The following is a 27890-nucleotide window of genomic DNA, read 5'->3' on the forward strand; positions in this document are numbered from 1 at the left end:
TGCCGAGAGCCACCGCAGCTCCCGTGGGATGCTCATTTGGTTTGAAAAACATGTTTGCTCCTAGGAAAAAAATCCAGGAGCAGTGCAATGTCTGCATCTCTGGTCTGCGCTGGGAAATTTTGCGTCGTTGCTGCTGATGGCAATGATGTGCCTGCTGCCAGGCTGGTGGGCTTGCTCTCATGCCACCGTGATGTCTGTAAAGTGCTTTGAGGACCTTAGAGGGAAGAAGCAAGACGGGGGAAAGCGTGCCATGTGCCGCCATCCGACACACAGATGAGACCCTGCGAAGGCACCCCAGACACCTTTTGCAGCCAGGAGTCAAACCCAAGCCCTTTCTTTACGCCTCTGTGCTATTCCATCACCCTGCATTTCTCTTCCCCGTTTCTGAAGCTCCTTACAGCCATCACTGGCTAAATGCACGCCCAGCACACCTGCCTCTGCCTCTCGCACCCCTCAGTTCCAGCCAGGGCTGCTTTGCTCCGAGCATACCCCAGGCTGAGCCCTGCGCCTGTCCCCCAGACTTCATCTCGGCAAAAAAACCTACCCAGCCCCGCACATCCACTCGCAATTTTTGTTTTAGGAAAAGCTGTTAAGTAGGGCTGAGGAAACAAGAAGAATAGCAGCCCTATTGGTGTCGTCTTTAGAGAGGAACTGGGTTCTCACTGTGTCAACAGCACTTGGCGTGAAAGTGGCCGTTGTTTGGTGAGACACTGCTCCTTTCACCCCGCGCGCCCCAGCTGCTGGGAGCCGGGTGCTGTTTTGACGGACAGAGCGAGTGCAATGCCGACAGTTGTTTTAATTTTCAGCCAGTTGCAGGCATCGCTCCTGGGGCCCGAGGGGAGCGGCCGGTGCTGCAGGGCAGCTGTGCCAGGGACGGCAGTAATTATTTACAGTATTTGATAATAGAAATGTAAATATATTGAAGAGGCACCAGCAGGGCCAGTGCAGGGGCACCGCGCTGCGGCGTCGGGACAGCAGATGCAAACGTGCCGTGCCCGCTGGAGGTGGAAGGGGATGGGTTGGAAAGATTAAAGTGGAATTTCTTCATTGGAGTCAAGCAATGACCCATGGTTGAAGCTGGGTGTCATTTTGGAGCCTTTGGGGTTTTCACTGCTGATAAAAAGGTCGGGACTGTGCTACACCTCAGCATCGCGACGCGGACCTGTCGCGTGTGTGATAAGTGCAAGAGGGTGCTTGCAGCAGCGATCCGGGTTGTGCTCCTTCGTGCGCTTCCCTCTCTCTTTTGCTCTGGCATCTCTTGCCTGGGAGAGATGGGCAGCTGGGGGGGGGGGGGGGGGGGGTCACCCCTGGGGCAGCCAAGTCCACGCTGGCGCTGGAAGGGCTCAGGGTGGCTGAGGAGGAGCAAGTGAAATACCCACGTAGGTTAAATAAGCTGCCAATCTGCAAAATCCCAAGGAATTTTATTCCCTGCCAGCTTTCCTCCCTGAAGCAGCTTCCCCTGCGGCAAATGTAAGATAGCAGACTGTAAATCAGGGAGGAGAGGATGCTGCTTTTGCCGCGGGAGCATCTCCGGGCAGGCAGGTCAGGAGGGTTCCTGGAGAGCTGGCGCCGGCGGTGGGAGACTGGCCAAGCTCTGGGCTGGAGCTTGGCTGCGCCCGTGATTCATGGCATGGCTGTACCAAAGGACTGAGTGACTTCATGTTCATGACTCGGTCCCCAATATTTCCTATTTTTGGTTGACTTCTGCACGGCTGTTGGAACAAGTGATTTAAGTTTGTGAACGGCTGTTGTGTTACTTGACTCAAAGCGGTGAAGCAGGACCTGGAGCTGCTCTCATTTTGCTTGCCCACCGTGCAGAGAGGAGCCCTGAGCCCATGTGTTTGCTTCCTTTGCAGGTGTCCCGGGTGCCCGTGGAGTCCTGCGAGCAGTACACGACCTGCGGGGAGTGCCTGAGCTCGGGAGACCCACACTGCGGCTGGTGCACGCTCCACCACATGTAAGTCCAGCCTTGACCATTTGGTTTGAGCTGCTGGTAGTGATGATAAAAGCAGCTTTCAAAGACACCGAGCACCTCCCACGCAATCTTTGCAAATGCGAATTAGGTTGAAGTTCCTCAAATCCATTCTTCCCTTCCATGGACATTGCCTGCATTGCAGTGTGAATGCCATTGAAAATCCCTGAGCTCCTGTGAAGAGGTAAAGGAAACCAAATTCCTGCTTGAGGAGTGGTGGGTTGCACACCGCACGGAGGGGTGCCATGGACACGATGGGAAAGCAGAATTGAAAACACTGGGGATTAAGGCCTTGCATTTTGCACACTCTTGCTTGCCCAAGCCGCAAGTCCCTCCCAGTTAACAGGGAATTTTTAAAGGCAATAGCAGACTTGATCATATGAATGCGACTTTGCTTTCAGAGAGGTTACAGCAGTGGAACGGAGCAGAGCACCAAGCCCTATTAAATGTATCAGGAAGAGATATTTAAATTCTGCCAGGAGAGGTCAGAGGGTCTGTGCTTCAGCCATCCCCGATGGGGCAGAGCCAGCAGCGTGGGGCTCGGAGCTGGCAGCCCCGCACCCACATCAACAGGCACAAAGGGCTGAGGGTTTGGTGGGTTTTTTTTCAGGGGAGCTCCAGGAAACGCTCTCTGCATTCAGGAGGTGTCCGTGTCCTTCCTTTCTCTCCCCTGCCATAATAAGGATCACTTCCTAAGGCGGAAGGGGGACCACCAGGCAGAGGCAGATCGGGGGAGGAGGGGAAAGCCTCAAGGAGGCTGGAAGAGAGGAATAGCAATCCCTCCGGCCGCGTGCCAGCTTGCAGAGCAGCCCTGTTAAATGCATGGAAATCGGGGCAGAGGCAGAGTTCAGGGACCCGCACAGCAGCACTTGGCCACTTGCCTGAGGAGCAGGTGCTGGAGGGGGAACGGGGAATGGCAGGCTCCTCCGCAAATCCGGCCTGGATTTGGGACCTGTGGGCTTTGGGGTGCAAACGGGCTCCCTGCAGCTTGCTTGCTTTGCAAAAAGTTATTGCCACGCTTGGGAAGATGCAGAAGAACCATTGCAGCCAGTGGCCCCAAGCATCCTGCAGGCTCCACATAGGCTGGGGCCAGCAGCGGTGGCAGAGCACAGCATCGTGGGGCACAGGTGCCCAGGGCATACCTTTTTTTTTTTTTTTTAGCTTTTTTAGCTTTTTTAGCTTTTTTCTTTTCAGACGAGCCTGTCCAGCCCTATAGCTAAGCCACCATATGTGCGGTTGTGTCCGCAAGTCTTTACTGTCACAGCGGCTTTGTCAGAAGGAAGTGCTTTCCACCCCTGGTGACTCCTGTCCCTTTAGCTCTTCCCTCAGGGCAGCCATCCCCGCATGCCTTTCCAGCAGTTAGTGAAGAGAAAAGCCACCCCAACCTTGTGATAGTGAGCAGAGAAGGAAGCAGGAAAGGGGCTGGGCTGTATTCAGCATCTGGCCCGAGCTGCAGGTGCTGCCAGGAGCCAGCTGTGAGGGTACGAGAGCATCAGTCACCCGGGGACGGTGGGCTGGCAGTGCCTGGTGCTGGGTCTGTGCGGTTGGTGTTGCTGCTCAGGCTCCTGCAGCAGCTCCTCTGCAAGGATCACTGAGCGCTTTCCTAATGCTAATGAACTGAATCTTCATAAACCACCTGGGAAGCAGGTAAAGGTTGTTATCTTCATTTTGCAGAGAGAAAACCCTCAATGTCAAGAGGAGAGAAAAGTGTCATTTCCTCTGCCCTTTTGGCCGTGACATTTCAGCATTAACCTATTCCCAACAAGGGTTTCTTCCCTGGTGGCATTCCTCAACCCTCCCCTCAAGCATTTGCAGTTTCCTGGCCTGCTTGGAGCAATGATCATTTTTTAGCTTTTGTCTTAAGCTGTAAATAATTGAGTTTATCTTGCTGTTCCTGAAGCCTCTGTCATATTTGTTTGGAGGCCCCAAGCGCTGGAGTGTTTGTATTTAATTTGTCATCTCTCTCCTCTAATTCTTCCATGTCCTTCCTGCCAGATGGACCAGCTGCTCCTTTGCTCGGTGGAAGGGTGGCGGGTCAGGGTGTGATGCTCATGCTGTGGTTTCTGAGGGCTGGCAGAAAGGGTGAGGGGCAGAAGATAAGATGTTTTCATCCTTGAGAGAGTAAGAGAGCGGCTGGGCGCTGGAGCAAGCGTGTGTGCGGTAAACACTGGCGCTGAGCCTCAGCTGGGGGTGGGAGTCCAGTTGATTCTCCACGCTGCTTGTGGGTTAGGAGTCTGTGTCCTGGGGGTGCCAAGACACCCAGGCAGCTCGGGCAGTTTGGGCAAGGGGGGAAGGGCAGGCCAGCCCCTAAGGCAGCTCCTCTCGGGGCACTTGGCATCCACGTTTGCTGTTGCCAGAGGCTCAGCTGGGAGCAGGGACTTGCATGTACTGGGCTATCACAGAGCCAGAAAAAAAATCAAAATTTTTAATGAAGTGTTGAATGAACAGGTACGGATGGAGGTAGACAGACAGACCACTGCCCCATCCCACGTGGCGTCAGGCAGTGTGCCCTGTCTTCCACGCCACCAGCCAGAGAGAAGTACTAAAGGAAAAGTGAAAGGGTCGGAGTTGTCCTGGGATGAGCTTTCATTATCCAATATTACATGAAGCTTTCCTCGCGCGCCTGTTATGTATTATTGTCTCTTAGAAGCCTGAGTCAGGGCTTAAGGCTCTGTTGCACAGCAGGGTGCGTGCATACACGTGTGCATACCTAGAATTTAAGGGTAATGATAGTAGTGATGCTCATGAATGAGCTGTCTCTGAGGATTAAATCAGTGAGGCGGGGAAGCAGGAGTCGGTCGTGCTGGCGGCACAGCCTGACCCGGGTAGCTCTGGCAATGAACTTGAGCGCAGGAGGGGGCTGGCTGCAGGCTGGGCGCAGGCGCTGGAGCAGACCCGTGACTGCTGCCCTAAGAGGGGTGCTTGGGGAGGTGGTGGCTGTGGGCAGCGCGTGCCTTGCACCGGGCTTGGAGGAATCCTGCAGGCAGGACGTTTGGGAAGGTGCTGAAAACCAGCGGGAAGGGAACAAAGGTGCTCGCCCGGGGAACCTGGGGCAGCAGTGCGATGGCTGAGCCACCCAGCCCTGCCCGGTGCCTCCGCTGTGTCCTCCCGGCCAGGGGCTTGTTTGCCACACAGGCTCATCCCCTGCATGTGAGGGCAGCATCCTTTGCTCCTCTTCTACAAGCAGCGCTCTGGGAGCGAGCAGAGGCCTCAAGGAGATTGTTAGAGAGTCTCTTCAGCCCAGTGGGATTTGAAACCTGCAAGACTTCCATATGCTGCTCTCTGCAAGCGTGTTATTGTCTACAGACCTATTTATCTCTGTTAGGGCTGTTACCATAAATAGTATGATAAAAAAGAGCCATTCCAGCAAGTCAATGAGATAAAGGCTCCAGTCAAGAGCTCACTTTAAAGCTATCTTACAGATTCACTTAAACCTCAATAATTCTTCCTTTGGCAGTATTCATATTTAGCTCCATTATACTCCAGAAAAAAAGGTTTAAAAAGTGAGAGGGTAAGGAGAACAGCACCAGCGTTTGCTAGGGATCATACGGGTAGTTTGGAAAGGGAAAGTGTAACCTCCGCTTTTCTTAATCAAAAGCAAACAGCCACGCTGGGAGGATGGTGGTCTAGTGTTTCAGAGCAGGAAGCCCCGGTTTTGCCAAGCACTTGTCAGCAGCTGGTCAGAGCTAGATGTGCATGGCAAAATGCAGCCTCTGCGTGGGCAGGAGGTGTTTCTGCTGATGCATGTGTCTGGGACCGCCCGAGCCGCTCCACAGGGAACCAGGAAAACAAGCAGTTTGACAGCAGCACCTTGTTAATTCAAGTAACATATGCACTCAAGCAACTGTCAGAAGGGAATTTGCTGGTGGCATGTGGGGCTGGTGGCATGTTGGGCTGGTGACAGCATCTTGATCCCCTGACCTTTGCGCCACCATTTGAAATAGGGTCCAAGATCAGCAATGAGTGAAGAGTGATAAAGTTTGCTGATAGCTTATTAAGACCACTAATACCAAAAGGCCAACATGTCATCTGCACCCAGCGAAAGGGCTTGGAAGGAAAGGATTTTCCCCAAAGGTTGTAAACCAGAAAATCACTGAGTGGTTCCAGTGCTGTGCTGCAGACTCTGACACCTGGTCTGAAACACTGATAATTCAGCCTTGGTTTCCCCTTGGGTGCTCCTCTACCTGTTGGAAGCAACTTCATGTCACTCCACCCCAAGAACACCTGCAACAGAAAACCAGGGAGAACGAGCCATCCTGGAGCCCACGGTGTGCTAGGAGCAGTCCTGGTCCCTTTGGCGTGCTCAGAGTTTGCATTCCTGATGGCAGGAACAGGAGAGAGCTGGGAGCCCAAGGCACGAAAACTGGCCAAAGCACAGCCGGCAGCTGCTGGGAAATCCCATTCCCGGCCCTGCCGCACTCCTCAGCTCCAGGAGGATACAATTAATGAACTATGTGGGTTTGTTTTAATTAGAATGGAAGCATCATCTTTGTTACTGCCTGTTATTGCTTTATGGTTTAGTTTCTGTACAGATAGATGATGGATTTATGGCTTGCGGGAGCCCCGGCTGAGCAGCAGCAGAGTGCCTGGCTCATCGCGCACCCGCAGCACCCACTGTCGCTGCTGGCACACAGGGCTTAGCAGCTCTGGGTTGTGTCCCAGTGCAGGCAGGACTAGGAATTGCTCACGAGATATTTGTGGTTTGTCTTTCCTCTGATCCTAGATAATTTTTCAGTGCTCTTTGGTCCTGACCTGGAGGTTGTGTGCAATACCTGATCCCGGTGCAGAGCATCGCCCCCGGTCCTGCTGATAACTCCCCCTTCCCCTGGCCAGGGCTCTGCCCTCCTGTTTGACTTGTCCATGGTCAGCTGTAGCACCTCGTGCTGTTTGACATCTTCCCTGGGTGCTTTCTCCGTTCTGATGTGTGCTCATGTGTGGCAGGTGCTCCCCGAGGGACAGCTGCGAGCGAGCAGACGAGCCGTACCGATTTGCAGGCAGCATCAGCCAGTGCATGAGCGTCAGCGTGCAGCCCAGCAGCATCTCCGTCTCTGAGCACAGCCTCCCGGTAGGTGCTGCCAAGCGGGGAGGGGTAGACCTGTTGGTGAGAAGCACTTCCAGCCCTTTTCAGGTTCACAGCGAACAGTCCGGTCTCCAGCCTTTCTCCCTTCCCATCGGCACAAATGTTTTCTCATGAAGTCAGCCTCGCAAGGGGACTGGGGAGGAAAGGGGTCATCCGAGCCGCCGCAGAAGGGGGTGGGGATGGCAGAAACAAATTCCCCTTCCCCTTGGGCCTCAGCTCACATTTCCCTTGGTCTGGTTTCATTAGCTGTTGAAAGGAAAGGCTTTGTTTCCCAAAAACCTCATCTGTGAGCTGTGCTCAGGCCTGGCTCTCTGAAGCATCCCAGCTGTTGCTCCCCAAGCCCCCCAGCACCCCGTAGCAGCTGGCCTCACCGCAGCCCCTTCCCACTCCCCGCCGGGGCCGGCTGCCCCCGCCTGCCCACCGGCACTTGGTGTTGAAACAGTGTGGGGCTGCTGGGAGGCTGCTCGCCCCTTCAGGCACCGGTCTGCCACGGGGACAGTCCCCACTCATGGCGGGGTTAGTGGGGACTTGCCTGTTTCTGATGGCCACGCGTGCCCAGGGCAGGACTGCCTCTTCCGTGCACGCAGTGGGGCGGTCGCGATGCCGGGAGGTTGTTGGAGCTGTGGTGCGTGCAGGGGGCTCTTGGGGCAGCCACCACTGCTCGTGCATGGGGAGCAACACGCTGCTGCTGCTGTCATGGGGTCCCAGTGTGGGCACTGAGGGTGGCGATGCTTCTGTAGAGCTACCAGCGTGACAAAAAGCTGCCGTTGCCACCTTTCCTGAACCACAGTACCCAAAGGCTCAGCAAGGTGGTTTTGTGTCACTAAAGAACCTGCATCCTTGGCTTTCTTCTTCCTCCTCCGCTTCCCATGAAAGGGCAGCTGGCCACCTCCTGTGGGCGGATGGGTAATTTCAGGGGGTCAGTACTGAATGGGAAAACAGCAGGTACTGAACATACGAAGGAAACTCGGGCAGTTCTGCCTGCTAACAAGTTGCTGGCTGTGCTTTGTTTCCCCTCTGCCCCTCCTCTCGCCGGCTGCAGCTCAGCTTGCTGGTGAACGATGCTCCAGACCTGACGGCTGGGGTCACCTGCCTCTTCGGCAACCTGACGGAGGTGGAAGGGCAGGTTTCAGGCAGCCGCGTTGTGTGTGTTTCACCAGCAGCAAAGGATGTTCCTGCCATACCTGTGGATCAAGGTAAGTAACTGATTTCTGGACAGTAATACGATGTCTGTGCTGCCAGAAAGTGCAGCGTAGGTTTGGAAGTATCTGCGGGGTGGAGCAGACCCGTTGGGGTTGCTGCTGCTGGAGAAATTCATGCTCCTGTCAAAGACCATTGAACTCAGGGAGCTAAAAATGCTTTGTCCTTAAGAAATGCCTCCCACGCAGGGACACATAGGCTGGGAGCAGGCAGCACCGCATGCTTGCCCTGTCCTTGCACCCTCCCTGTGCTGCCAGACAGCTCCCCAGGACAGGACAGGAGCCGTCTGTCCCCCTCGGGGTGGCTCATGAGTGGGGCAGGGGCTCGCAGCCTTGCCACACTGGGTGGATCCGGAACGCGGGAGCCCTCCCCTCGGCCTGGCTCAGCACCCACGAGTAGGTGGATGCAGTTTCTATTTTTCGGTCCTGATCTTTGGGTTGTTTCTTCATTAATGTCACTGCTGTCATATTTGCTCTTCCCATAACCAAAATGCTACTTGCTTAAAACTCATTTTCTCCTTGGCATCCTTCCAGGTGTCAACTGTGCTTCCCTGCTGATATCTTTGTATGTCTAAGGCATTATATGGAGCCTGAGACTTGGTGAACACCGGGGGCTGAGAGCTGCTGTAGTAGCAGGGCTGGCGTAGACTTACCCACAGCAGCTCCGGGAGAGCAATCTGCTCTTCATTAACCCAGCGCGGAGGCCTCTAAAGAGCTTCTCTAATGCCCTTATTTCCAGCATTGTCTCCTTTTCTGGTCTTGGGCTGCTTCTCAGAGTAGATTGAATTAGTGTTCTTATGCTGGAGACAGAATCCCTTAAGGAACGGGATGAGATTCCAAAATCATTTCAACTGTGACCCATGGGAGCGTGTAGCCCCTGTGTCTCCGACGCATTTTGCCTTCAAGCCTGGTTTGGTTTGATTTGGTTTGGAGGCATTGCTGGAGACGGCCAGCCCTGCACCCTGGGGTGCTCGAGGACGGGGTCTGGCAGGGCGATGCTCAGCCCCCAACTTGGGGAACTGCTGCAGACCTACCGTGGGTGGGGGTCCTGACAGCTGGGGAAGCAGGGAGATGAAAGCAACTTGCCTTCCGCTTTGTACCCCAGAAGCAGATGGCTCAGCACACTGGCAGGAGGGGAGTGGGTGCCCCCGTATCTGCTGTTGCTTCCTTCATTGCTGCTGGTGGGACTGACGGGCTCCGGTTTATATCCCCAGACTGGTTTGGCGTGGTGCTGCAGCTGAAGTCGCAGGAGACGGGGAGGACGTTTGTCAGCACAGAGTTCAAGTTCTACAACTGCAGTGCCCACCAGCTGTGAGTGCTCCCCCCCATCCCTGACAGAGCCCAACACCAGCTGAAAAGAGAAAGGACTGGGAAATGGATGCTGGGCTCTGGGACCAGCCTGGGGGGGAGGGCATCGTGCTGCTTGGTTCAGCCAGGAGACAGGTGCGGTAGAAGGGGAGCCCACCAGTCGCTGTCTTCTCTGAACTTCGCTGGGTGCTTGTGTAGCTTTCTCTGCCTTGAGAGACGCAGGCGGAGCGAGCCTGAAAAAACCTCAACCTGCTGGTGCCCCCAAGCTGCGCGATCCGGCAACTATGAACTTAGATCCGTCTTCGCAGGCAGCCGGCGAAGGCAGAGCAGAGGGTCCGGCCCGGTGGGCTGCAGGCAGCGGGGAGGTGGGCTGCAGGCAGCTGGAGGAGACAGAGCCCTTCCACGCTGCGCTGGCTCAGAGAGCAGAGTGCTGCTGGCTGCTGCGAGGATGCTCCGCAGGGTGATGGGGGAGGGCACAGCTGCCGGAGGAGGTGGCAGACCCAGACATGTCCAGCCCTGGGGTCTGAGCACAGCGGTTGCACTTTAGATGGAGTGAGCAGAAGGGCTGGTGGCAGGAGCTCCTTGCAGCCCCCGGGGCTGGGGCAGAGCAGCCCTGAGAGCCCCAGACATCAGCCCAGGCATGTGCCAGGCACAGTGCGCTGCTCCACGGAGAGCCAGGGGACACAGTGCTGCTGAGCATCATGGAAACGTATCGCCCATGGGCACGTCTGCTGCTGGAAGGTAGCACGCAGCTGGCTGGCCTTAAATACACGTTTACAGTTAAAGACACGTTTACAGACCTGAAGTGTTTCTAGATTCCTCTTTAACAAGCTCCAAAGCACCAAAATGAAATGTGGGCAGGACCTGCCAGAAGTTGGACAGTGAATGGCGGGGCTGGGCAGCATCTCCTGTGGCAGGTCAGCTGCCAGCTTTACTCCAGGAGCACAATTCGCTGCTCAGGCTGGCTGGTGGGAGTCAAGAAGGGCCAGCATGGGGTCATTCCCAATCTTTCTGCGCTGGATTCGAAGCCTCAAGCTACAGGGCCTTTCCTGCTGAGCTTGGAAGAGGGTTGTGTATGCTGATGGGCTTGGCTGGCCTGCCGTTTTTCTAGGCATGCATTCATTTTTTCTTTTAATTTTGTTTTGAGCCATAACACAGAGCAGAGGCACTGGGATGAAAGGAGCCCTGTGAGTCCTTCAGCCCGTCCCCCCCCCCGGCCCCCCCCCCCGCTGCCTCTCACAGCGGTCTGTATTCATTACCCTAATGACCCCTGCCTCCTCTCATGCTACCCCTCATGCACAACTCTGCCCTTATATCCTTGCCCCTCGGTCAGGCTGTCCAGCACCAGCCTCTCCTCTAGCTGCGAGCACTTGCAGTCCCTCCAGCAGTTCCTCTGAATTCTTGTGGCTTTGAATTTGCATGAGGGATGGCATCAGGGGGACCCCTGTTCTCATTTAGGAGCTGCGGTTTGAATCAGGAGAGGCAATGCAATGCATCTCTCCTAGCCTGTCATTTGGCTTCATCTGATCATGCCTTTCTACCAGCTTGTGTTCGGAGATAAAGTGCTAACACGGTGGTAAATTCTGCAGCACTTACATCATACTGGACTCGTTATCAGTGAGTTCAACAAGGGCACGAGCCAGCCTGGCAGGAATGAATCACAGCATGCAAAAAGGAGGAAGGAATACAGGTCTCAGCCAGCGGAGAAGAGAGACCTATTGATCCTGAGACTCTTCGTTGCAATGGCAAGGGTGTCTGGAGAGAGCAGGGAGCAGCCGTGCCCTTTGTGGCTGCACGGCAGTCCAAGAAGCCATTGTGGTGTATGAAGTACATACACCTTGGGAGGTGGCATTAGGCTGAGAGGGGCAGGAGGGGCTTGGGGCTGGACAGGAACGTGCTGCTTTTGCAGACTGGTCCTGTGAAACCTCCTGTGCTGGATCCAGCTGTTGTGACCCCCCGGGCTGAGATGGTTCAGCATTCAGGTGCATGGATCCCTGTGTCCCTGTGTTCCCAGGGAGCTGCAAATGGGTCAGGGAGCGTTGTGGTGGGTTCTGTGTTGAGTCTTTTTTAATAAGGGATAGATGAGGTGGAGAGAGGCACTTTCTGAAGCAAAAGAGAGACACTGGTCATTTAGAAAGCTGGATAGGGATCAAAGAGCAAAGGTGATGGCCTGGTGTAAACACCTGAGAGCTCAGGATCCTGCCAGGAGCCCCTCGCCCCACTCAGCTGAGGCTGAGCAGAGCTGAAAGCAGCAGCCAGAAAATCACGATACAGCAAGAGATGCTGAACCAAGCCGCTGGCCTGGGTGATCAGAGAGGTGATCCTCCCTTGGACCCAGTGGTGCTGGGGGAAGCAGAGGCCTCCACCAGCACCAGGCAGGAAAGCCAGAAGCCAGGGCTAGGCCAGGTGAGTGAGGGTAGGAGAAGTGCTGCAGACCAAAACAGAGGCAGAAATGGGTGAAACAAATGAGTAATTAAATAAGCTTGCAGCTCTTTATATTCTCCCCCAGATTTGCTTGTCCATGATTAGAATAAGTTTCCTTAGCTATTAAGGTCACTACGAATGCATCAGAAGGAAAATACAATTGAGTTATTAAAACACACATTCTTGTGGCAGCAGCCCACAAGATGCATTGCCCTGGCACCTCTGCCCAGAGACCCCCTTGCCTCATTTCCCAGGGTTTCCTGCTTACGGCCACACTCCCACTTCCCTGGCGATGCCCATCTGTCTGTGCTGGCCCTGGGCTTGCTCCAGCGCATCCCTGTCCCATGCAGCTGGCTCCAGAGCATCTCTGCCCCTTGCAGCTGGCTCCAGCGCATCCCTGCCCCATGCAGCTGGCTCCAGCGCATCCCTGCCCCATGCAGCTGGCTCCAGAGCATCTCTGCCCCATGCAGCTGGCTCCAGCGCATCCCTGCCCCTTGCAGCTGGCTCCAGAGCATCCCTGCCCCATGCAGCTGGCTCCAGAGCATCCCTGCCCCATGCAGCTGGCTCCAGAGCATCTCTGCCCCTTGCAGCTGGCTCCAGAGCATCCCTGCCCCATGCAGCTGGCTCCAGCGCATCCCTGCCCCGTGCAGCTGGCTCCAGAGCATCCCTGCCCCTTGCAGCTGGCTCCAGAGCATCCCTGCCCCATGCAGCTGGCTCCAGAGCATCCCTGCCCCATGCAGCTGGCTCCAGCGCATCCCTGCCCCATGCAGCTGGCTCCAGAGCATCTCTGCCCCATGCAGCTGGCTCCAGAGCATCCCTGCCCCATGCAGCTGGCTCCAGCGCATCCCTGCCCCATGCAGCTGGCTCCAGAGCATCCCTGCCCCATGCAGCTGGCTCCAGCGCATCCCTGCCCCATGCAGCTGGCTCCAGAGCATCCCTGCCCCATGCAGCTGGCTCCAGCGCATCCCTGCCCCATGCAGCTGGCTCCAGAGCATCCCTGCCCCATGCAGCTGGCTCCAGAGCATCTCTGCCCCTTGCAGCTGGCTCCAGCGCATCCCTGCCCCATGCAGCTGGCTCCAGAGCATCCCTGCCCCATGCAGCTGGCTCCAGAGCATCTCTGCCCCATGCAGCTGGCTCCAGAGCATCCCTGCCCCATGCAGCTGGCTCCAGCGCATCCCTGCCCCATGCAGCTGGCTCCAGCGCATCCCTGCCCCATGCAGCTGGCTCCAGAGCATCCCTGCCCCGTGCAGCTGGCTCCAGAGCATCCCTGCCCCGTGCAGCTGGCTCCAGCACATGCCTGCTCCAGGCAGCACCACAGTCTCCAGAGCTGCAGTTTATGGCATGGAGCTGAATTCCATGGGCACAGCTTACACTTATGCCAGCAGATGGTCACCAAAACACCGACACGTGGCACGAAGGGCTGGCCTCGGAGATGATGAAGGTGGTTACTGCAAATATTAGCAGCTGTCACGGGCCGTGCATCTAACTGGCCGCCAGTTAGTGTGGGATAAAAATCACCCAGGCAGTTCGCTGGCAGCTGGGCCACCCCATGACTGAGAAGTGTCTGCATTCCTTCAAAATCATTTCATAAACAGTTAATTTCTTCCAACATGAATCAAAAGCGCTTGCTGGACTCTTTGCACTCCAAGGCCAAACAGAAGTGTTACCATTGACTTGGAGCATTCCTGACTTGTAAAACAACCACTCCGTTTTTTTGCCAGGCTTGCCTTGTTTTCCACTTTCTAGAAACTAAAAATCAAGTCTGGTGTCTGTGCAATATTGTGCTTTATTTTACAGCAATGCCATGACGTGCAATAAATCGCAGCTTGTAGTTTGTTATGAAACGAATTGTGAGGTTGCTTAAAGACTTTGTGTGTGTGTTTTCCCAAACCTGTTCATTAGCTTTGTTGTATTGAAACATCCCTCCAAAGAAATTCTTTTCTCATGAAGGACCCTGAGCCAGGACTTCTGGCTAGGTCTGTTACCGCATAGACCTCCCAAGGTAATAACCTCCCCTGTACTCCTCCTTTCTCCCCCCAGGTGCCTGTCCTGTGTGAACAGCGCTTTCCGCTGCCACTGGTGCAAGTACCGGAACCTCTGCACCCATGACCCCACCACATGCTCCTTTCAGGAGGGACGGATCAACATCTCTGAGGTACCAAACTGGGGTTTCAGCTCTTTCTTCTTTGCTTTTCTATGGCACAATTAGCATAACTAATGTTTATGTGAAGTTTTTTGACTTTCTGTGGGTCAAGGCTCCTCTCTGGGCTGCCATAAAAAAGGTGCAGCTTTAAAGGAGCGTAGCAAGAAAGTGCCAGTCTAGCTAATGCGGTGTGTCTTGACCTGAACACCAAAGCTGATCCCACCTGTGACGTGTGGGTGCACTCAGGTTCAACAGTGACTGTTATTTGCTGTAGTGCTTTCCTTCAGGGCTCTCAGAGACCAGCGCATTTCAGCAACTTGGCTCTACACACAAGGTGTGTGAGGAGTTGCCCGACGGTAAGCAACAAGTCAGATGCAGAGTTCTTGGTGGGACCCCTTCAGTGGGTTGTGCGGGCAGGGCTGACATTTGTGGCAGGAGCCTGACTGTAAACTGATTAAGAAGGGAATTACAGATGTGAAGAGCCCCAGACTTTGCAAAAGAGACTTGATCCAGGTTCCAGTGCTGCTGACCAGGAGCCATCACTCTTAGCAGTTAATAAAAGGCTCAAGTGGGGCTCAAGTCCAAAAATGCTTTTAACAGTTGGAAGGAGGCATAGCCCATTAACAGCTCTGCCAGATATTCTGCATGTCCCGAGGCAGAGAGATCCATGGAGGAAAGGAGTTTGTTAGCACCAATTCCTGATCAAAGGTCACCAGCGCCTTGGTCTGGGGCTCCTGCATCCGTTGTCTTGTCTGATTCCCATGCTGCTGTCTGCTTCAGGTTCACCAAGTACAGAGCAGATACAGCCTCTGATGCTGGTAGGGTTCTGGTCTTTGCCTTCACTGCTCCTACATGTGGCTTTGTAGCACCTGAAATGGGTGCAGGTCCTAAAGCTGCAAGGGTAAAAAAGGGTTTTAAAGGTGCTTTGAAAATCCTGAGCATCTTGGAAAGCGGGAAAGGCAGCAGTGAGGACACACACAAATATTAGGGAAAAAAAAAAAAGGAGAATAAGGTTAGCCAGCATCAAGACAAACCCGTATCAGTGAGTAATGGAGATAGAGAAAAGCAGAAGAGATCAGTCAGTAGAGTAAAACACTGAGCCATTAAAAAGAAGTGACTGAAGCCACCAGACTGCAGCTAAACCAACAGTGAACTTGAAACTTAACTCATGGGTCTTTCTGGTCAAAATGCTGCCAAGAGGCACACAGATAGAAGGCAAGAACAGTTAATAAACTCCATGTGTAGATGCCTCAGCGGGAATCTGCAAGAGCTGAGGGATGGACAGAGTACACTGGAGCAGACGCTGCCTTCAGCCATCTGCAAGGGAGGAGAAGAGGGGCTCACGCAGCAGCCTCAAAGAGCTGCCCCATGCGGCAAAGGGAATGGATGCCCAAGGAAAAGCATCCACCCTGGGGACAAACCAAAAGCTTTCTCAGTCCAGTTCAAAGTCAAGAAACTTCCTTTCAACATAACAAGAGAAAGCAAAAACCTTTGGGTTTCCTTCTCTCGAATGATGTGGAGTTTTTCTCCTTCACACTCAAAGCATCACTATCTTCCCAGGCTTTACAATTATAGTTCTCAGCTTTATAGTCTTCAACCCCATGGTCTTAGAAGTGTCTGACAAGTCTGTGGTAAAGTAGGACAATCCCATTATCTGCATTTTTCTCCTGGGAACGCACAGGACTTGCCCGAGATCACACAGAGGGAGCGAGTGGAGGAGTTGGTATCTCTGCCAGTTCCTGCTGGGATCACAGGACTGCCGTGTCTCCAAAGAACTTCCTCTGCCGTCTTCATCTTGTAGAGGTTTCCTTACCAGGGGATGTTATGTGATATCTAACACCTTCCTGGTGATTAGTTTTGATAAGGGCTGATGATAACGATACAGATGCTTCACTGTTCATCCTGACTTCTCCAGACCTCTGAACATCCAGGCAAACCCAGCCACCAAAAGCTAATTTGTTCGCTTATTTAAGGCAAATGAATTGCCACTTGCGTACACAGCGCAGCGCTAATGCCTTTATTGCAGGCATTTCACTCCGGCTAACGCAAGGCATGAAATAAATGCCTCATAAAGAGTTTCCTCTCTTAAAACAATTCAGATCACAATGTTCTCATTGTGTCATGGCCTGATGTATCAGCAAAATGCGCTCACCAGCATCGCTGCCTTCCTAGCAGGGAGCTGGTTGTGCTTGGAGCCGGAGCAGTGCTGCTGGCACTGCGGTGATAACCATGGTGGTGCCTCTGCCGCGGAGGGAGCAGTGCCGGCACGTGCTGCCCTACTTTCAGTCCCATGTGCCTCTTCTCATGTAAGATTTGCACATGTATTCACACACAGGGGTTGGAAATTTTCTCGTACCTTTATATTTAATTTAAGAGAAAATATCTTGAATATTCCCTTTTACTCCTGGCCCATCAGAATTCATGTCCCAGTGGGATTCCATGTGTAACGAACTCCCTTTGATGCTCCTAGGAGTCGTCTGCCTTGAGAAAGGAAAAGAGCTCAAAGCCTCAGCCACTCTACAAGGTGATGGGGGAAAGAAAGCCCTTCTTCATGAGCTGTACACTTGCTCCTTGCAGTCTTCTGGCTGCACTGACTGAGCTAAATGCTGCCTTTTTGCTCTGCTTTCCATGAAAATACAACCGAGAGAACAAGCTTTTTTTGTCTTTCTGCCTGCCCTGTCAACAGGAATTGTTTACTAAAATCTAAGGGCATTGCTCGGCAGCAGAGGCGGGTGATGCAGAGGACAGCCTCCAAAGATGGGTCGGTGCTTTGGCAGGGGGTAGCGAGTGGCCTGAGAAGCCACAGGTAAGTGATAACCACAGGCATTTGTGGTGCATGGAAAAAGGCGCCCCTTGACCTCCAGAGCGCTGGTTTGCATCATGCTGTTGTATTTGCAAAACTGACAATGTGCAAAGCATGTTTGGTTTGAAGTCATTGGTAGAGAAATACAGAACCCTTCACAGCCTGTAAAGGAGGGATGTCTTCCAGGACGGAGCTGGCTGGCTTTGATATCCTCCATCTGGTGCGACGTTTCTCACATGGGGTAAACCCAACTTTTTTGAGGCTTCTGCCTCCGGGTAGCCAGTTCTCTAGGAGTGAATAATGAGGTAAGCAACTCTATTTGCTCAGCTTTTTCTTAGCCTGAGGCTTCATTTGTCCGCAGAATGTGCCAGCTTGGACATTGCTATCCAAAGAGCAATGGGAAAGTGAAGTTCTGGGGCTGGTGTGCTGCCACAGAAGCAGGGTTTCTCCAAGAGGTCTTGTGGTGTGTACCACTCATTGTCTCACTTTGCAAAGCTACGATATCCTTTGATATCATTTTAATATGTCTGAGGTGGCTGCGTTTGTGAGCGTGTGTGAGGCTTGAAGATATCTCTCTCTAAATGTAGAAAACAAGCAGATGAAGAGGGATGTAGATAAATAAGTACATCCTTACACCCCCATCCTGGTGGACAGTTAGAACCAAATAAATCCTATTAGTTTCCCGGAATGTGGGATCCCATCCCTCTTTCAAGTCTGCTGTGTGTAGATAATGCCATTTCCATGTGTGAGATGCTGTGTCGGGGACAGAGAGCTTCAGATTCTGGGAGTTTAGCAGAGAGCCAGATTTCGGCTCTGGTCTGGCTCCTTTAAATTCTCATTGCTTTTAGAGCAACACCTTTGCCCCTGGCTGTGCTTTTGGCTGCTGAGTGCTGCTTGATGTGCCTTGTAGGAAACAAAACAAAATCAAACCTTCCTCATATCTGTCCTTACAATCCCCACTGTTGAATACCTGAATGGGAACCTCTCTGATGTGTAGGAGATAACTCAGAGCCATATCCAAGTCCACCAAACTCAGCAAATGGCTTTGCTGGGTCACGTCTAACTTCTGAGAGATGTGTTTGTCGGAAAAAGTACCAGTAGTAACAAAAAGCCCAGCTGTAGCAAGATTAACTCATCTCAATTTGAGAAGATTGCTCTGAGCTTATTGGCAACGCTTTTTCCATCAGTAGATTTACGGTGTGTATAACCTACAGTGTTTGGTGTTTGGAAGGGAAAAAGCCATGCAGGAAAGCGCTCCGCAGGGCTGCCGGGGCTGGGAGCAGCGCAGGGAGCCAGGAGAGATGCTCCCACCTGTAACCCAGCCGTGTGCGGGGGGAATTGCTCCTGTCCTCACCTCTGGTACACAAAGGGTTGTTTACGGGGGAGAAATAGGCTCTCCAGCCTTCCTACATTTGCATGGCTGTAAATATCACGGTATTTCATAAATTAATGGTGAAGACCTGGGTTACAGCACGCGCCTACAGCGCAGAGCTCAGGACAAAAGGGCATCGGGTAAGAATTTACCAGTCAGAAAAAAGTCTCGCTTCAGTTGCCTTTCTTTTCATGTCTGGTTTCTAAGGAGCAAGGTCTGCTCTCCTTTCCAGTAGCATAAATGAAAAATAATGCGTTTCCATGAGTGACGGGGACCGTAATTTATATCATTGGGAACACAACTGTGAGCCAGGGGTTTACATTCATGTGCCAGATTCATTTATGTTTATAACATTAAAATACGTGTGGCAAGTTAACAATTGCGGAGCATTTTTATTGTTTCTTTTTAAGACAAAAAGCACAAAAACATTGTATTTTCTTCCATTTGCACTGAATCCTGTAGTCAAAAGAAATGCCTGCCATTTCTAGGCAATTTTTTCCAAATAAGAGCAGGAAGATTTGACCTACTAAAACTGCTCTGTTAAACACAAATAATAACCATGGGTGCTCTGTTCTACTTCAGAGACAGATGGGTATCGCGGGTAAAAGGTATTTATAGACCTTGGAATCTTTGAGGCTAAAAAGTATTGGAGAAGCATAAAATGTCTTCGTAAATTGTGTGCAATGATACTTCATAGGCAGATTATTCCCTGAGAGTCTGTGCCACTCATGTGTCGGAGTCTTGTCTTTCTCCAGCAGATCTTCTGATTTGTGTTTATTCTGGTGTACACAAGTCAAGAAGGATAATGAGAGGATTCAGCGTGTGTTTGTTTAGCGAGAGGAGGCAATAAATGGCCTTTCTAACTCACTGCAGGATTTACTTCTCATGAATTAAAAAACAAAGTAAACTGATTATGGAACAAATTGTATATTCCACTGGCTGCAGTCTGCCTTTTATTCTGTATTTTCTGGATGCTCAGCTCTTCCTGGCACTAGCTTGGGGAAGCACAGAATCGAGCACCCAGACCCGAGCCCTGCAAACCAGGGATGCTCTTGTTGTTCGCCACCACGAGAAGACCTTTGCCACAGCCACACAGCTCCAATCCCAGCAGCAGGACTGGCCCTGCCAACCGCTTCCCAGTTCATCACAAATTCCTATAAGGTGAATAAGCATCGACAGAGGCGTTGCTAAAGCTGCTGATATATCCCTAACGAAATAATTTGTCTTGCCACTGCCTTTTAGATCAGGTAGAAGAGGTGGTGAATGGACAAAGCAGCCTGCCAGGCTTTCATACGGCATCACCCCCCTGCAGCTCTGTGTGTGCAGTGTGGGACTGCGGTGCAGCACCCCCATAAGACCGATCCCCCCCCACACCCCATGGGAATGCCTGTGTGTGCAGGGACGTAGGTGTACATCACTGCGGCAGCGATTTAAAACCCACGTAAATAAAAAGACCTGCAAGCTGAACAATGAGCCTGGATGGGAAATGGCACAAAGAGGGAGGAGAGGGCTTCCAGCAGCGCTTCTGCAAGGCGTGCGGCGTCCGAGCAAGACCCATGCCCTCCGCCAGCCCCTGCAGCTCTTGCGGCTTCACTCATTCATCTGATAAATTCAGCAGCAACCGCCAGCAGCAATTGTGGCTCCCCACCAGTGCTCTGGGCTTTCAGTTGTGTGGCATCTTCCTATATGTCGCTCCATCCCAAAATGTATATCCCCTTATTAGTGTGATCACTGTAGCTGTCAGCCAGCACAGAGGGGCTGCCTCTCTCGGTGTTTCCCCGAGTGATGTGCACTCACAGGCTGCATGCCTGTTTTTTTCACCAGAATCCCAATGTGACATTTTCCTCTCGCTGAAACCAAAGGGAAAAAAAAAATAATCTATTATTTCCTACTCATCTCTAATGATGGCAGAACAATTTTTGCTACCAGCATTTTCAGCACTGGAGACCAGGTTTGAAAATGTGAGTCCTTTCCCATGTCTCTAAAGGAAGAAACATTTCTTCAACAGTCATCTCACGGACGGCAGTGGCCAGGAGGGATAATGGTCCATAACATATTCATTATTTTCAGGACTGTGCACTGAGGTTCTCCCACTGGTGATGTGACTGGAGATTTTTTGTTTTCAATCATAGTGTGATAAAAGATTCTGTGGCTCCAGGTTGCTGTTCCTCCCAAACACGAGCTTTCCACAGAGCTGGGGACCTCTCTGCAGTGGAGCCGTTTGTCTCCCATTGGTCCTCGATATGACTTTGAGGTTAAATGCAAAACCTGAAACGCAGCCAGATCTGGAGCAGAAGGTGGTATAGGTGTGCAGTGTGTAATGTGCATGCAAAGTCAGCTCGGAAGAGCTGGCAGTTGGATGGAGAACGGCATGAATCTTAGGAGGTTGCTGGTGATGGTGTAGAGGCTGAGCTGGGGGTTGGATCCATGATCTCAGGGTCTGCAGGAACCTCAGGGCTGAGCTTCACGGTGGCATTCCCTTCCAGCCTGTAAACCTGCTCCACTGCAGAAAAGGGCTTTTCTTTCCTTGCCAGCATAGCCCGTTTTCTGGCTGTCGGAGTTTAAAATCGCTCTTGGCTGTTAATCCGTGAAAGTTCCTGTTAGAAATAAAATAAAAAATATATAAGGAAAAGTGCTACTAAAAAGGTTTATGAGGCAGCAGTTTAAGCTACTGGCTTCTCCAAACTGGGGTAGCATCTGTTTCTCATTTACAACTTGCCTGAGCCAGTAGCAAAACAACATCCCATCAGTCTGGCTGTGAGCTGGAGAGGGAGCGCGGCTTGGCGTGCTTGGTGGTCATTAGTGAGAGATGGGGATTTTCTCCCTAAATACACCGTCCTAGCGGGAGCCTGCTGAGGAGGGCTCCCGTGTTGCCATCCGGATGATTTCCCTCACTTTAAAGGCAGGGTGGCAAAGGGCTTAGGGTGCCACTCTGGGATTTGGCAGCGGGAAGGGAGACGTCAGTCCATTTTTCTCTAGAACTTCTACTTTAGCTTGGGATTAATCATTTAACGTCAGATACTTACAGGTACTTAGGTACCTAGTTCCATTAGATCAAAGCAAATCAGAGCTAAACAGAATGTAAATACTTCTGATGGTCAGAGCCTTTGTCTCTATGTGTTGCAGTTCCTGGTATATAAATCAAGGAAAAACTGTATCTCCCAGTGTGTTACGAAGAGATAATGCTTACAGTGTTGACATCTTACGGGAGGAACGTCACACAATTACCAGGCATTCCCTAGGTCTTTTTTTGCGGTTTGTCTCAGAGTTTCATTTACACACCTAGTTTGTGCTCATGGGGAGCTGGAGATCTGCTCATCTGTGGAACGATGTTTGCAGGGAGAGTTTCCTTTTATTTTGCATACAGCATCTTGCATAGCAAAGTCTTGAGCTACTGCAATATTAAAACTTGCTATTAAATTACAGTTGCGTTATTTTGGCCAGATAGTGGCAGAAGTGGAAACAAATCATGCTTCTCTGTACTTAAGGCTTTAATTGCTGTGCTTAGTTTTCTGAATATATATATAGTTTTGGAGGCAGCAGCATTTTGCTCTTTTCTTTGCTCCTTTATTGCAATCACACAGATGTTTGAAATATTTTCACATGGTTTTCAATGGAATATTTAATAGACCGCTTCCGGTTTCATGTTGGTTTGTACTCTTGAAAATCAGGCTCTTTTCAGGGACTGAGGAACTATCCTTACACATTTTTTCACTGCCTCCTACTGAGAACTCCTGAGCCTTAACTTGTTTATAAAATGACTATCAAGGATGAAGTACCATCTTTGACATCACCTTTATTTAATGCCCTGAGGTCAGTGTTTGAAGCCTTTGGGGTTCAGGAAAGAGGCTGTTTAATTCCTGCAGTGGATGGTGAAGCTCCCATCACGCTGGCCTCGCACCGCAGGAGGGGTCATTCGCAGCTCAGCTGCCTGTCATCAGCCAGCCTCATGCCTGGCGTTGCAGGAGCAGGACCTGTTTAATCTCCTCATTCATACAAGAGGCTCCAGTCCTAACCAGGAAAGCCCTGAAGTGAAATTTCTTTTCACTTTTGTTTTGTCTCAGCCCCCCACTCCCTCCCTTCTCCTCCTCTGGACTCCGGCTGAGCAGCCTCTCCTTGCTCCTGGAGCTCAGCATCCCTCGCCGGTTCTGGTTGCCTCCCAAAATGCTTTTGCTCTGGCCTGGCAGGGTGATTGATAGTACCGTAAGGCTCTGGCTGTAATACACTCCTGAATTTGCATTTGCCTCAGAAAAAATGCATTCCTGGAGCAGCTCCCAGTTGCATCCCAGAGGTGTGGAAAGACTTTGATCTGCAGCAGGAGCCACTGCTGTCACCCGCTTGAGTCACTGAGCTTGGCTAGGACATCACCTTCCTCCTGCCCAGGGGGCTGGCAGGGTCCCCTGGGCAGGCTGGCAGGCCGTTTGCTCTTTGCAGGCTAATGTAAAAGGGCTTAGGGTGCCTGAAGGGCAAGTGTCCAGGAGAATCGGAGGCTTACGGTTTTGAAGCCCCGGGAGTGTTGTGAAGGAGACAGAGACCCAGTGTCTCGGGTCCCAGGGGCCTCAGAGCCTGTTTGGCACCTTTGGGCTGCCCTTCCTCCCCCTCTGATGGTCCCTTCAGTGAACACCCAGTGGCAGGAGCTCTGCAGGTGCCATCATGTGTTGGTAATTTTGCTGTTTTCACAGTGCATGAAGGGATGTGTGGCACTCCCATCACAGCCCAGCATCCATCCCACTGATACATACTGAGATCCAGTTGTACACAAATTATTTAGCTTTTGCTTCAGTCCTCTGTGAGAGATCCCTCCTTGGTATCAGCTCCTCGGATCTAAGGATGACCACTCCTAAAAGTGGTAAGACCTTTACAAATGCTGTTTGCTGGAGGAGGCGCTGAGTTTATTGCCCGTGCCAAACCCTTTGCTGTGATTCCTAAAAGAAAAGGCCAGTCTTGTAGACTAGACAGTATTTCAGAAAGCCCACGGGGATCAGGATTAGGGTGCTTAATCCCATCTGTGAAAACCCCATCCCTACTCTCCTGGATACCGACTGTGACCAAATCCTCCCGTCCTTGGACGTCCTCCACTTCCCAGAAGCACAGAGCAGGGAGGAGCGTTGCTTTAGAGATCCAAAGGGCAGTTCAGGTCCCGGTGCCTTGCCCAGCCGGCCAGCGGAGGCACGCATCCCACCCAGGCAGTCCTCAGCTAAGGGAAAAACTGTGGGAGCGTGGCAGTGAGCTGGCTGGGCATCTCAGAAAGGCCAGAGATGTGGGAGCACAGTAAGGGGTGAGAGCAGATAGAGCAGAAATTAACATCGCCTTGGAAATTAGTGGCACACTGGCGTAATTTTACTCAGCTAAAGTAGAGCGGAACCGTACCTGGTAGCGAGAGGGAAGTGCATCCCATGCTGCTCAGTCTCGCTCCGAAGCAGCACACAGCCAAGGGGTGTAAGGAGTGAAATGGGATTAGGAGGGGGCCCAGGGAGTGCAGCCCATCGCCCTCCTGCAGCAGCGGGGCTCAGGCAGAGCTGGAGCAGCTGATAACGCGCTGTCGCTGCTGTGGGAGGGCAGGGCGAGAGCTTGTGTCTCCGCAGATAAAACTCCAGCAAGCTCAGAGCTGGGAGGATGCTTTCGATTTATTCCCCGAAAAGAGGTGTTCCTTCTGTGGCTGCGGTGAGAAAATCAGCGCCGGTCCCCGAGAAGGGGGGCTGTAATGGGGGTTTCTTTATTTCTGCACTTCACCTGCAGCTGCGAGGGTGGACTGAGAAGTGGCTGGTCCTGTGTGCTGAGGATGCTCTGGGACATCAGCCCGGCCACCGGAGCAGGTGGGCTGAGACCTGGCCAGACCTGCGGACACACCATCACCACCATAACCCCCCCCCTCTCTCTTATTGCTCCCCCAGGACTGTCCTCAGCTCTTCCCCACAGAGGAGATCCTGATCCCGGTGGGAGAGGTAAAACCCATCACACTGAAGGCGAGAAACCTGCCCCAGCCCCAGTCCGGCCAGCGCGGGTACGAGTGTGTCCTCAGCATCCAGGGTGTGATCCACCGCGTGCCTGCCCTGCGCTTCAACAGCTCCAGCGTCCAGTGCCAGAACAGCTCGGTGAGGGACCGGGAGGGGACCTTGGCAAAAGTGCCCCAAATGGGTGTCAGCTCCAAAGAGCTGCGAAGGGGCTGGGCTCAGCCACGGAGCTGATGGAACGTCTTGGGGTTAAACTAATCCTGAATTCCAGGTGGGAACCCACCGTGGGCATGCAGCGTGTTTCGTTATAGCACCGGCTGGGAGAAGATCCTTTATCTGGCAGCTCCCTATCTGACTGTGGGGGGTCAGCAAGGGGTAGGGGAGGAGGAGGAGGAGATGCACGGAAGGTGTTAAGGCAGGCTAATTTACACGGGGGAGATAAGGCGAATCACAGACCCCCTTATCAGGGAGCTGTCGAATTCCAGGTCACGGTAGCTGGATGAATACAGTAATGCTGAAAAGCAGCGTGGTGCTTGGAAGGAGGGGGAAAGGAAAACTGCCAGGGCAGAGAGCACAGCACAGCAGAGAGAGGGAAACTGAACGATTCTGCCGGAGAAGCAGGCAGGGGAGGATAGCGCTCCTCCATGGGATGGGGTTAGCCCTGCCTGTGGACCTGGCAGAATTTTACCCCAGAATACCCAAAGTCACTCAGGGATGCTGAGACGCATATGGTGAACGCGAGCCAACCCTCCGAGCTGCAGCCCACGTCTGGGTCTCACATGGCACCATCCTCATCTGGAGGACGGGCAGGGGAGGGCACGGTCCTTCCCCTCCTCGCCGTGCATTCAAAGAGGTCCACAGGCAAACAGGGCATGTTCAGTTTGGTTTAGGCAGCGGAACAGGGTCTGCGTTAATATTCGGTACAGATGGTCTTAAATTGTTAATGACGTTTTGAATTTTTAAAAATTTCACTGGGTATTTATATATCACTGGTTGTCTTTGGGCCTTGCAGCTTGGTGGATAATAAATGTATTAATACTGTATAGTACTTTTCCTATCCAAAGTGATTTATAAACATTAGAGAAGCACTTTTGTTCCTGTTAGGCTAATAGGAAGTTGTAGGTGGAGAATGTAAGGGCAATTCTGTGCTCACAGCTCTATCATTTGTACAGAAGAGCTACTTTCACATTAAGTAAAACCCAGGCAAGGTGAATCCATACAACCAAACGTAAGTTAAAACCATACACAACTATTGCATGGGGACAGTCAAAGCAGTCTGCTTTGGTTTAATCGTCATTCCCTCATCCCAAAGAGGATGGCAACGTTCGGTCACCTTTTTAAGTCTTTTTAGCAGCTCTTGGTTGACTTACAGAGAGCATCAGAATGAGGCCTCCTTGGTGCTAATTGTGATAAGGGGAATTTCAGAATACACCAGGAATTTGCCTAAAGCATCGGGATTCACTCAGCCATGGCCCTCAGGAGATCCATGAGAAGGTCAATAATTCCAGCCAGTGCTATCCTAGGCTAGGCTGAAGTACGGAGTGGGAAAGGACCTCCCTGCACTGTCTGTTTTCCCTCAGCTGTTGCCTACTTCATCAGGCAAAGCTGTGCAGCATGATTTTTAAGCTCCCAGTCACACTAGGGTGCTCAGTGACTGTATAAGAAGATAGCCTGAAGGCAGCAGTCCTTCCAGTCTGATTAACTGGAGGGGGCTGTATTGATAAGCTAGAGACTGAGTGACAAGAGCAACCACTGTGAGTGGAATAATTAATCTATTACCTCTCACAAGGACTAGATCTGATTTAATTATCTCTTCCTGGTGAGGAGGAGGGAGTCAAAGCAGGACTCTGGAGGTGAAGTGTAGAAGTGCGGTGGTTCAGACATCAGCACATGTTTTTAAGCAGAGAATAATCATGGTTTCTGAAAAAAAAATCTTTTCTTGTTAGTGTCTCTGACACATCCTCCCAAGCGTTTCATTCTCGATCTTCTCCTTCAGTATCTCTATGACGGGATGGACATCAGCAATTTGGCGGTGGACTTTGCTGTGGTTTGGAACGGGAACTTTGTCATTGACAACCCGGAGGATCTGAAAGGTAACAGCTGCTTGAGTGGGCTTTCAAGTCACGGGAAGGAGGGAGGCAATGGGGGCTGGAAAGCGGTTCCTGGGGCAGAGTGGCATTAGCTGCCAGCACTTTGGCCACAGGCAGAGATGTTGTGGTCCTGGTGGAACTTGCTTTGGATGAGAGCAACTCGCTGTGAGCAGCACTATCAGTGGAGGACTGGGCTCCACTGGTACAGCCTTGGCTTTGGAAGCCACATGTGCAAGTCCACTCTGCAGCTTGTTAAGTCAAAACTCCACAGCCGCCTTTGCTTCGAAGTCCGAGAGCAGCTGTAGTGCATGTGAATAGCCCAATTCCTGACCTCGTCCTGAGTGCCCGTCCCCTCTTCCCCGCAGTGCACCTCTACAAGTGCTCAGCCCAGCGCGAGAGCTGCGGGCTCTGCCTGAAAGCCGACCCCAAGTTCGAGTGCGGCTGGTGCAGCGGCGAGGCCAAGTGCACGCTGCGACCGCACTGCAGCGCGCTCCCCGCCCAGCCCTGGCTCGACTGGTCCAGCAGGAACGTCAAGTGCTCCAACCCTCGCATCACCGAGGTAAGAGCGCACATCTCCGGCCCCTTCTCCTTACCCCGGCCAAAGTGGATTTGCGTCCGCCTCCCTCCCCACTGAAAACCCGCCGTTGTGCATCCCATGCTGAAGAACAGGGACTAAAATGCTCCACTACGTTCTGTGAAATTGCTCTGCAGATCTGCCGGCACGTGGTCAGGGTGTGCAGCCCACTGCCCCGCCACGCAGCTCTCACTCACCGGCGATGCTACCAGCATTGGGGTGACCGCTATGGACTGTTGCAAGAATGCTAATTAAACTAGGGAGCTAATTAGTCTATAGCTGGTGCTTCTGATGTTTCTGTTCAGACCACTGAGGGATGCAAAATGTCTCCCACGAGCATTTTTACCAGTAAAACTGCACTTGGTCTGTTAACGTTACTATTAGGAGTGACACTCGTATCAGGTGGGAATGAAAGAAGATTTTGGTTTCTCACTTAATTAACTCCCCTAAAAAAGCCTCCCTTGCCCTGAGCATGCATCCATACTGCAGGAGGTGGAGGTGTGGGTGTAAAACGGTGTTGGATCAGAGTAGCCCGTTGCACTGATGCTCATGGCAGGGCAGGAGCAGGGCTCCTTGGCACATAAGCTTTCTGCCAGCTGAATAAGGATCCTAGTATGTGTGGAAGTTTCCTCTTAACTCAGATGAGTTTCTACACCAGCTTAACTAAACTTGGCTCATGCTCAGCCCCGCTGGGAGGAAGGCATCGCCCTCCTTTTGATGGAGGAGGCGAGGACAAGGCAGAGGCTAGTGGGGCTGTATCAGGGCTGGGGCTGGCGGGAGGAGGACGCTGCTGAGGAGGGTCTGTCCATCCCGCAGGGACGTTACCAGGCTCTTGGTGCTTCTTAGACCTTCTGTCCAGCTGCATTACATTTTTGATGGGCAGGTGTTTCTCTTGTGCAGTGTTCTGTAAGCTGCAGAGTGGAGGTGGCGGTGGTGCTGGCTGTGCAGAGGCGTGAGAGCGTTAAGAAGTG

At 52.4% G+C, this 27890-nt stretch overlaps 1 protein-coding gene across 1 annotated transcript in view; it reads left to right on the top strand.

Moving 5' to 3' along the window:
- PLXNA2 (plexin A2) overlaps positions 1–27890 on the top strand; it is a 173881-nt gene that overhangs the window by 102825 nt on the left and 43166 nt on the right. The window contains 8 exon segments of the mRNA XM_040616779.1: positions 1857–1957; positions 6914–7037; positions 8095–8248; positions 9466–9562; positions 14024–14138; positions 24196–24396; positions 26252–26348; positions 26711–26904. Coding sequence (XP_040472713.1) covers positions 1857–1957; positions 6914–7037; positions 8095–8248; positions 9466–9562; positions 14024–14138; positions 24196–24396; positions 26252–26348; positions 26711–26904 — 1083 coding nt within the window.

Source organism: Falco naumanni, chromosome 17, assembly GCF_017639655.2.
Source record: "Falco naumanni isolate bFalNau1 chromosome 17, bFalNau1.pat, whole genome shotgun sequence".
Lineage (NCBI taxonomy): Eukaryota > Metazoa > Chordata > Aves > Falconiformes > Falconidae > Falco > Falco naumanni.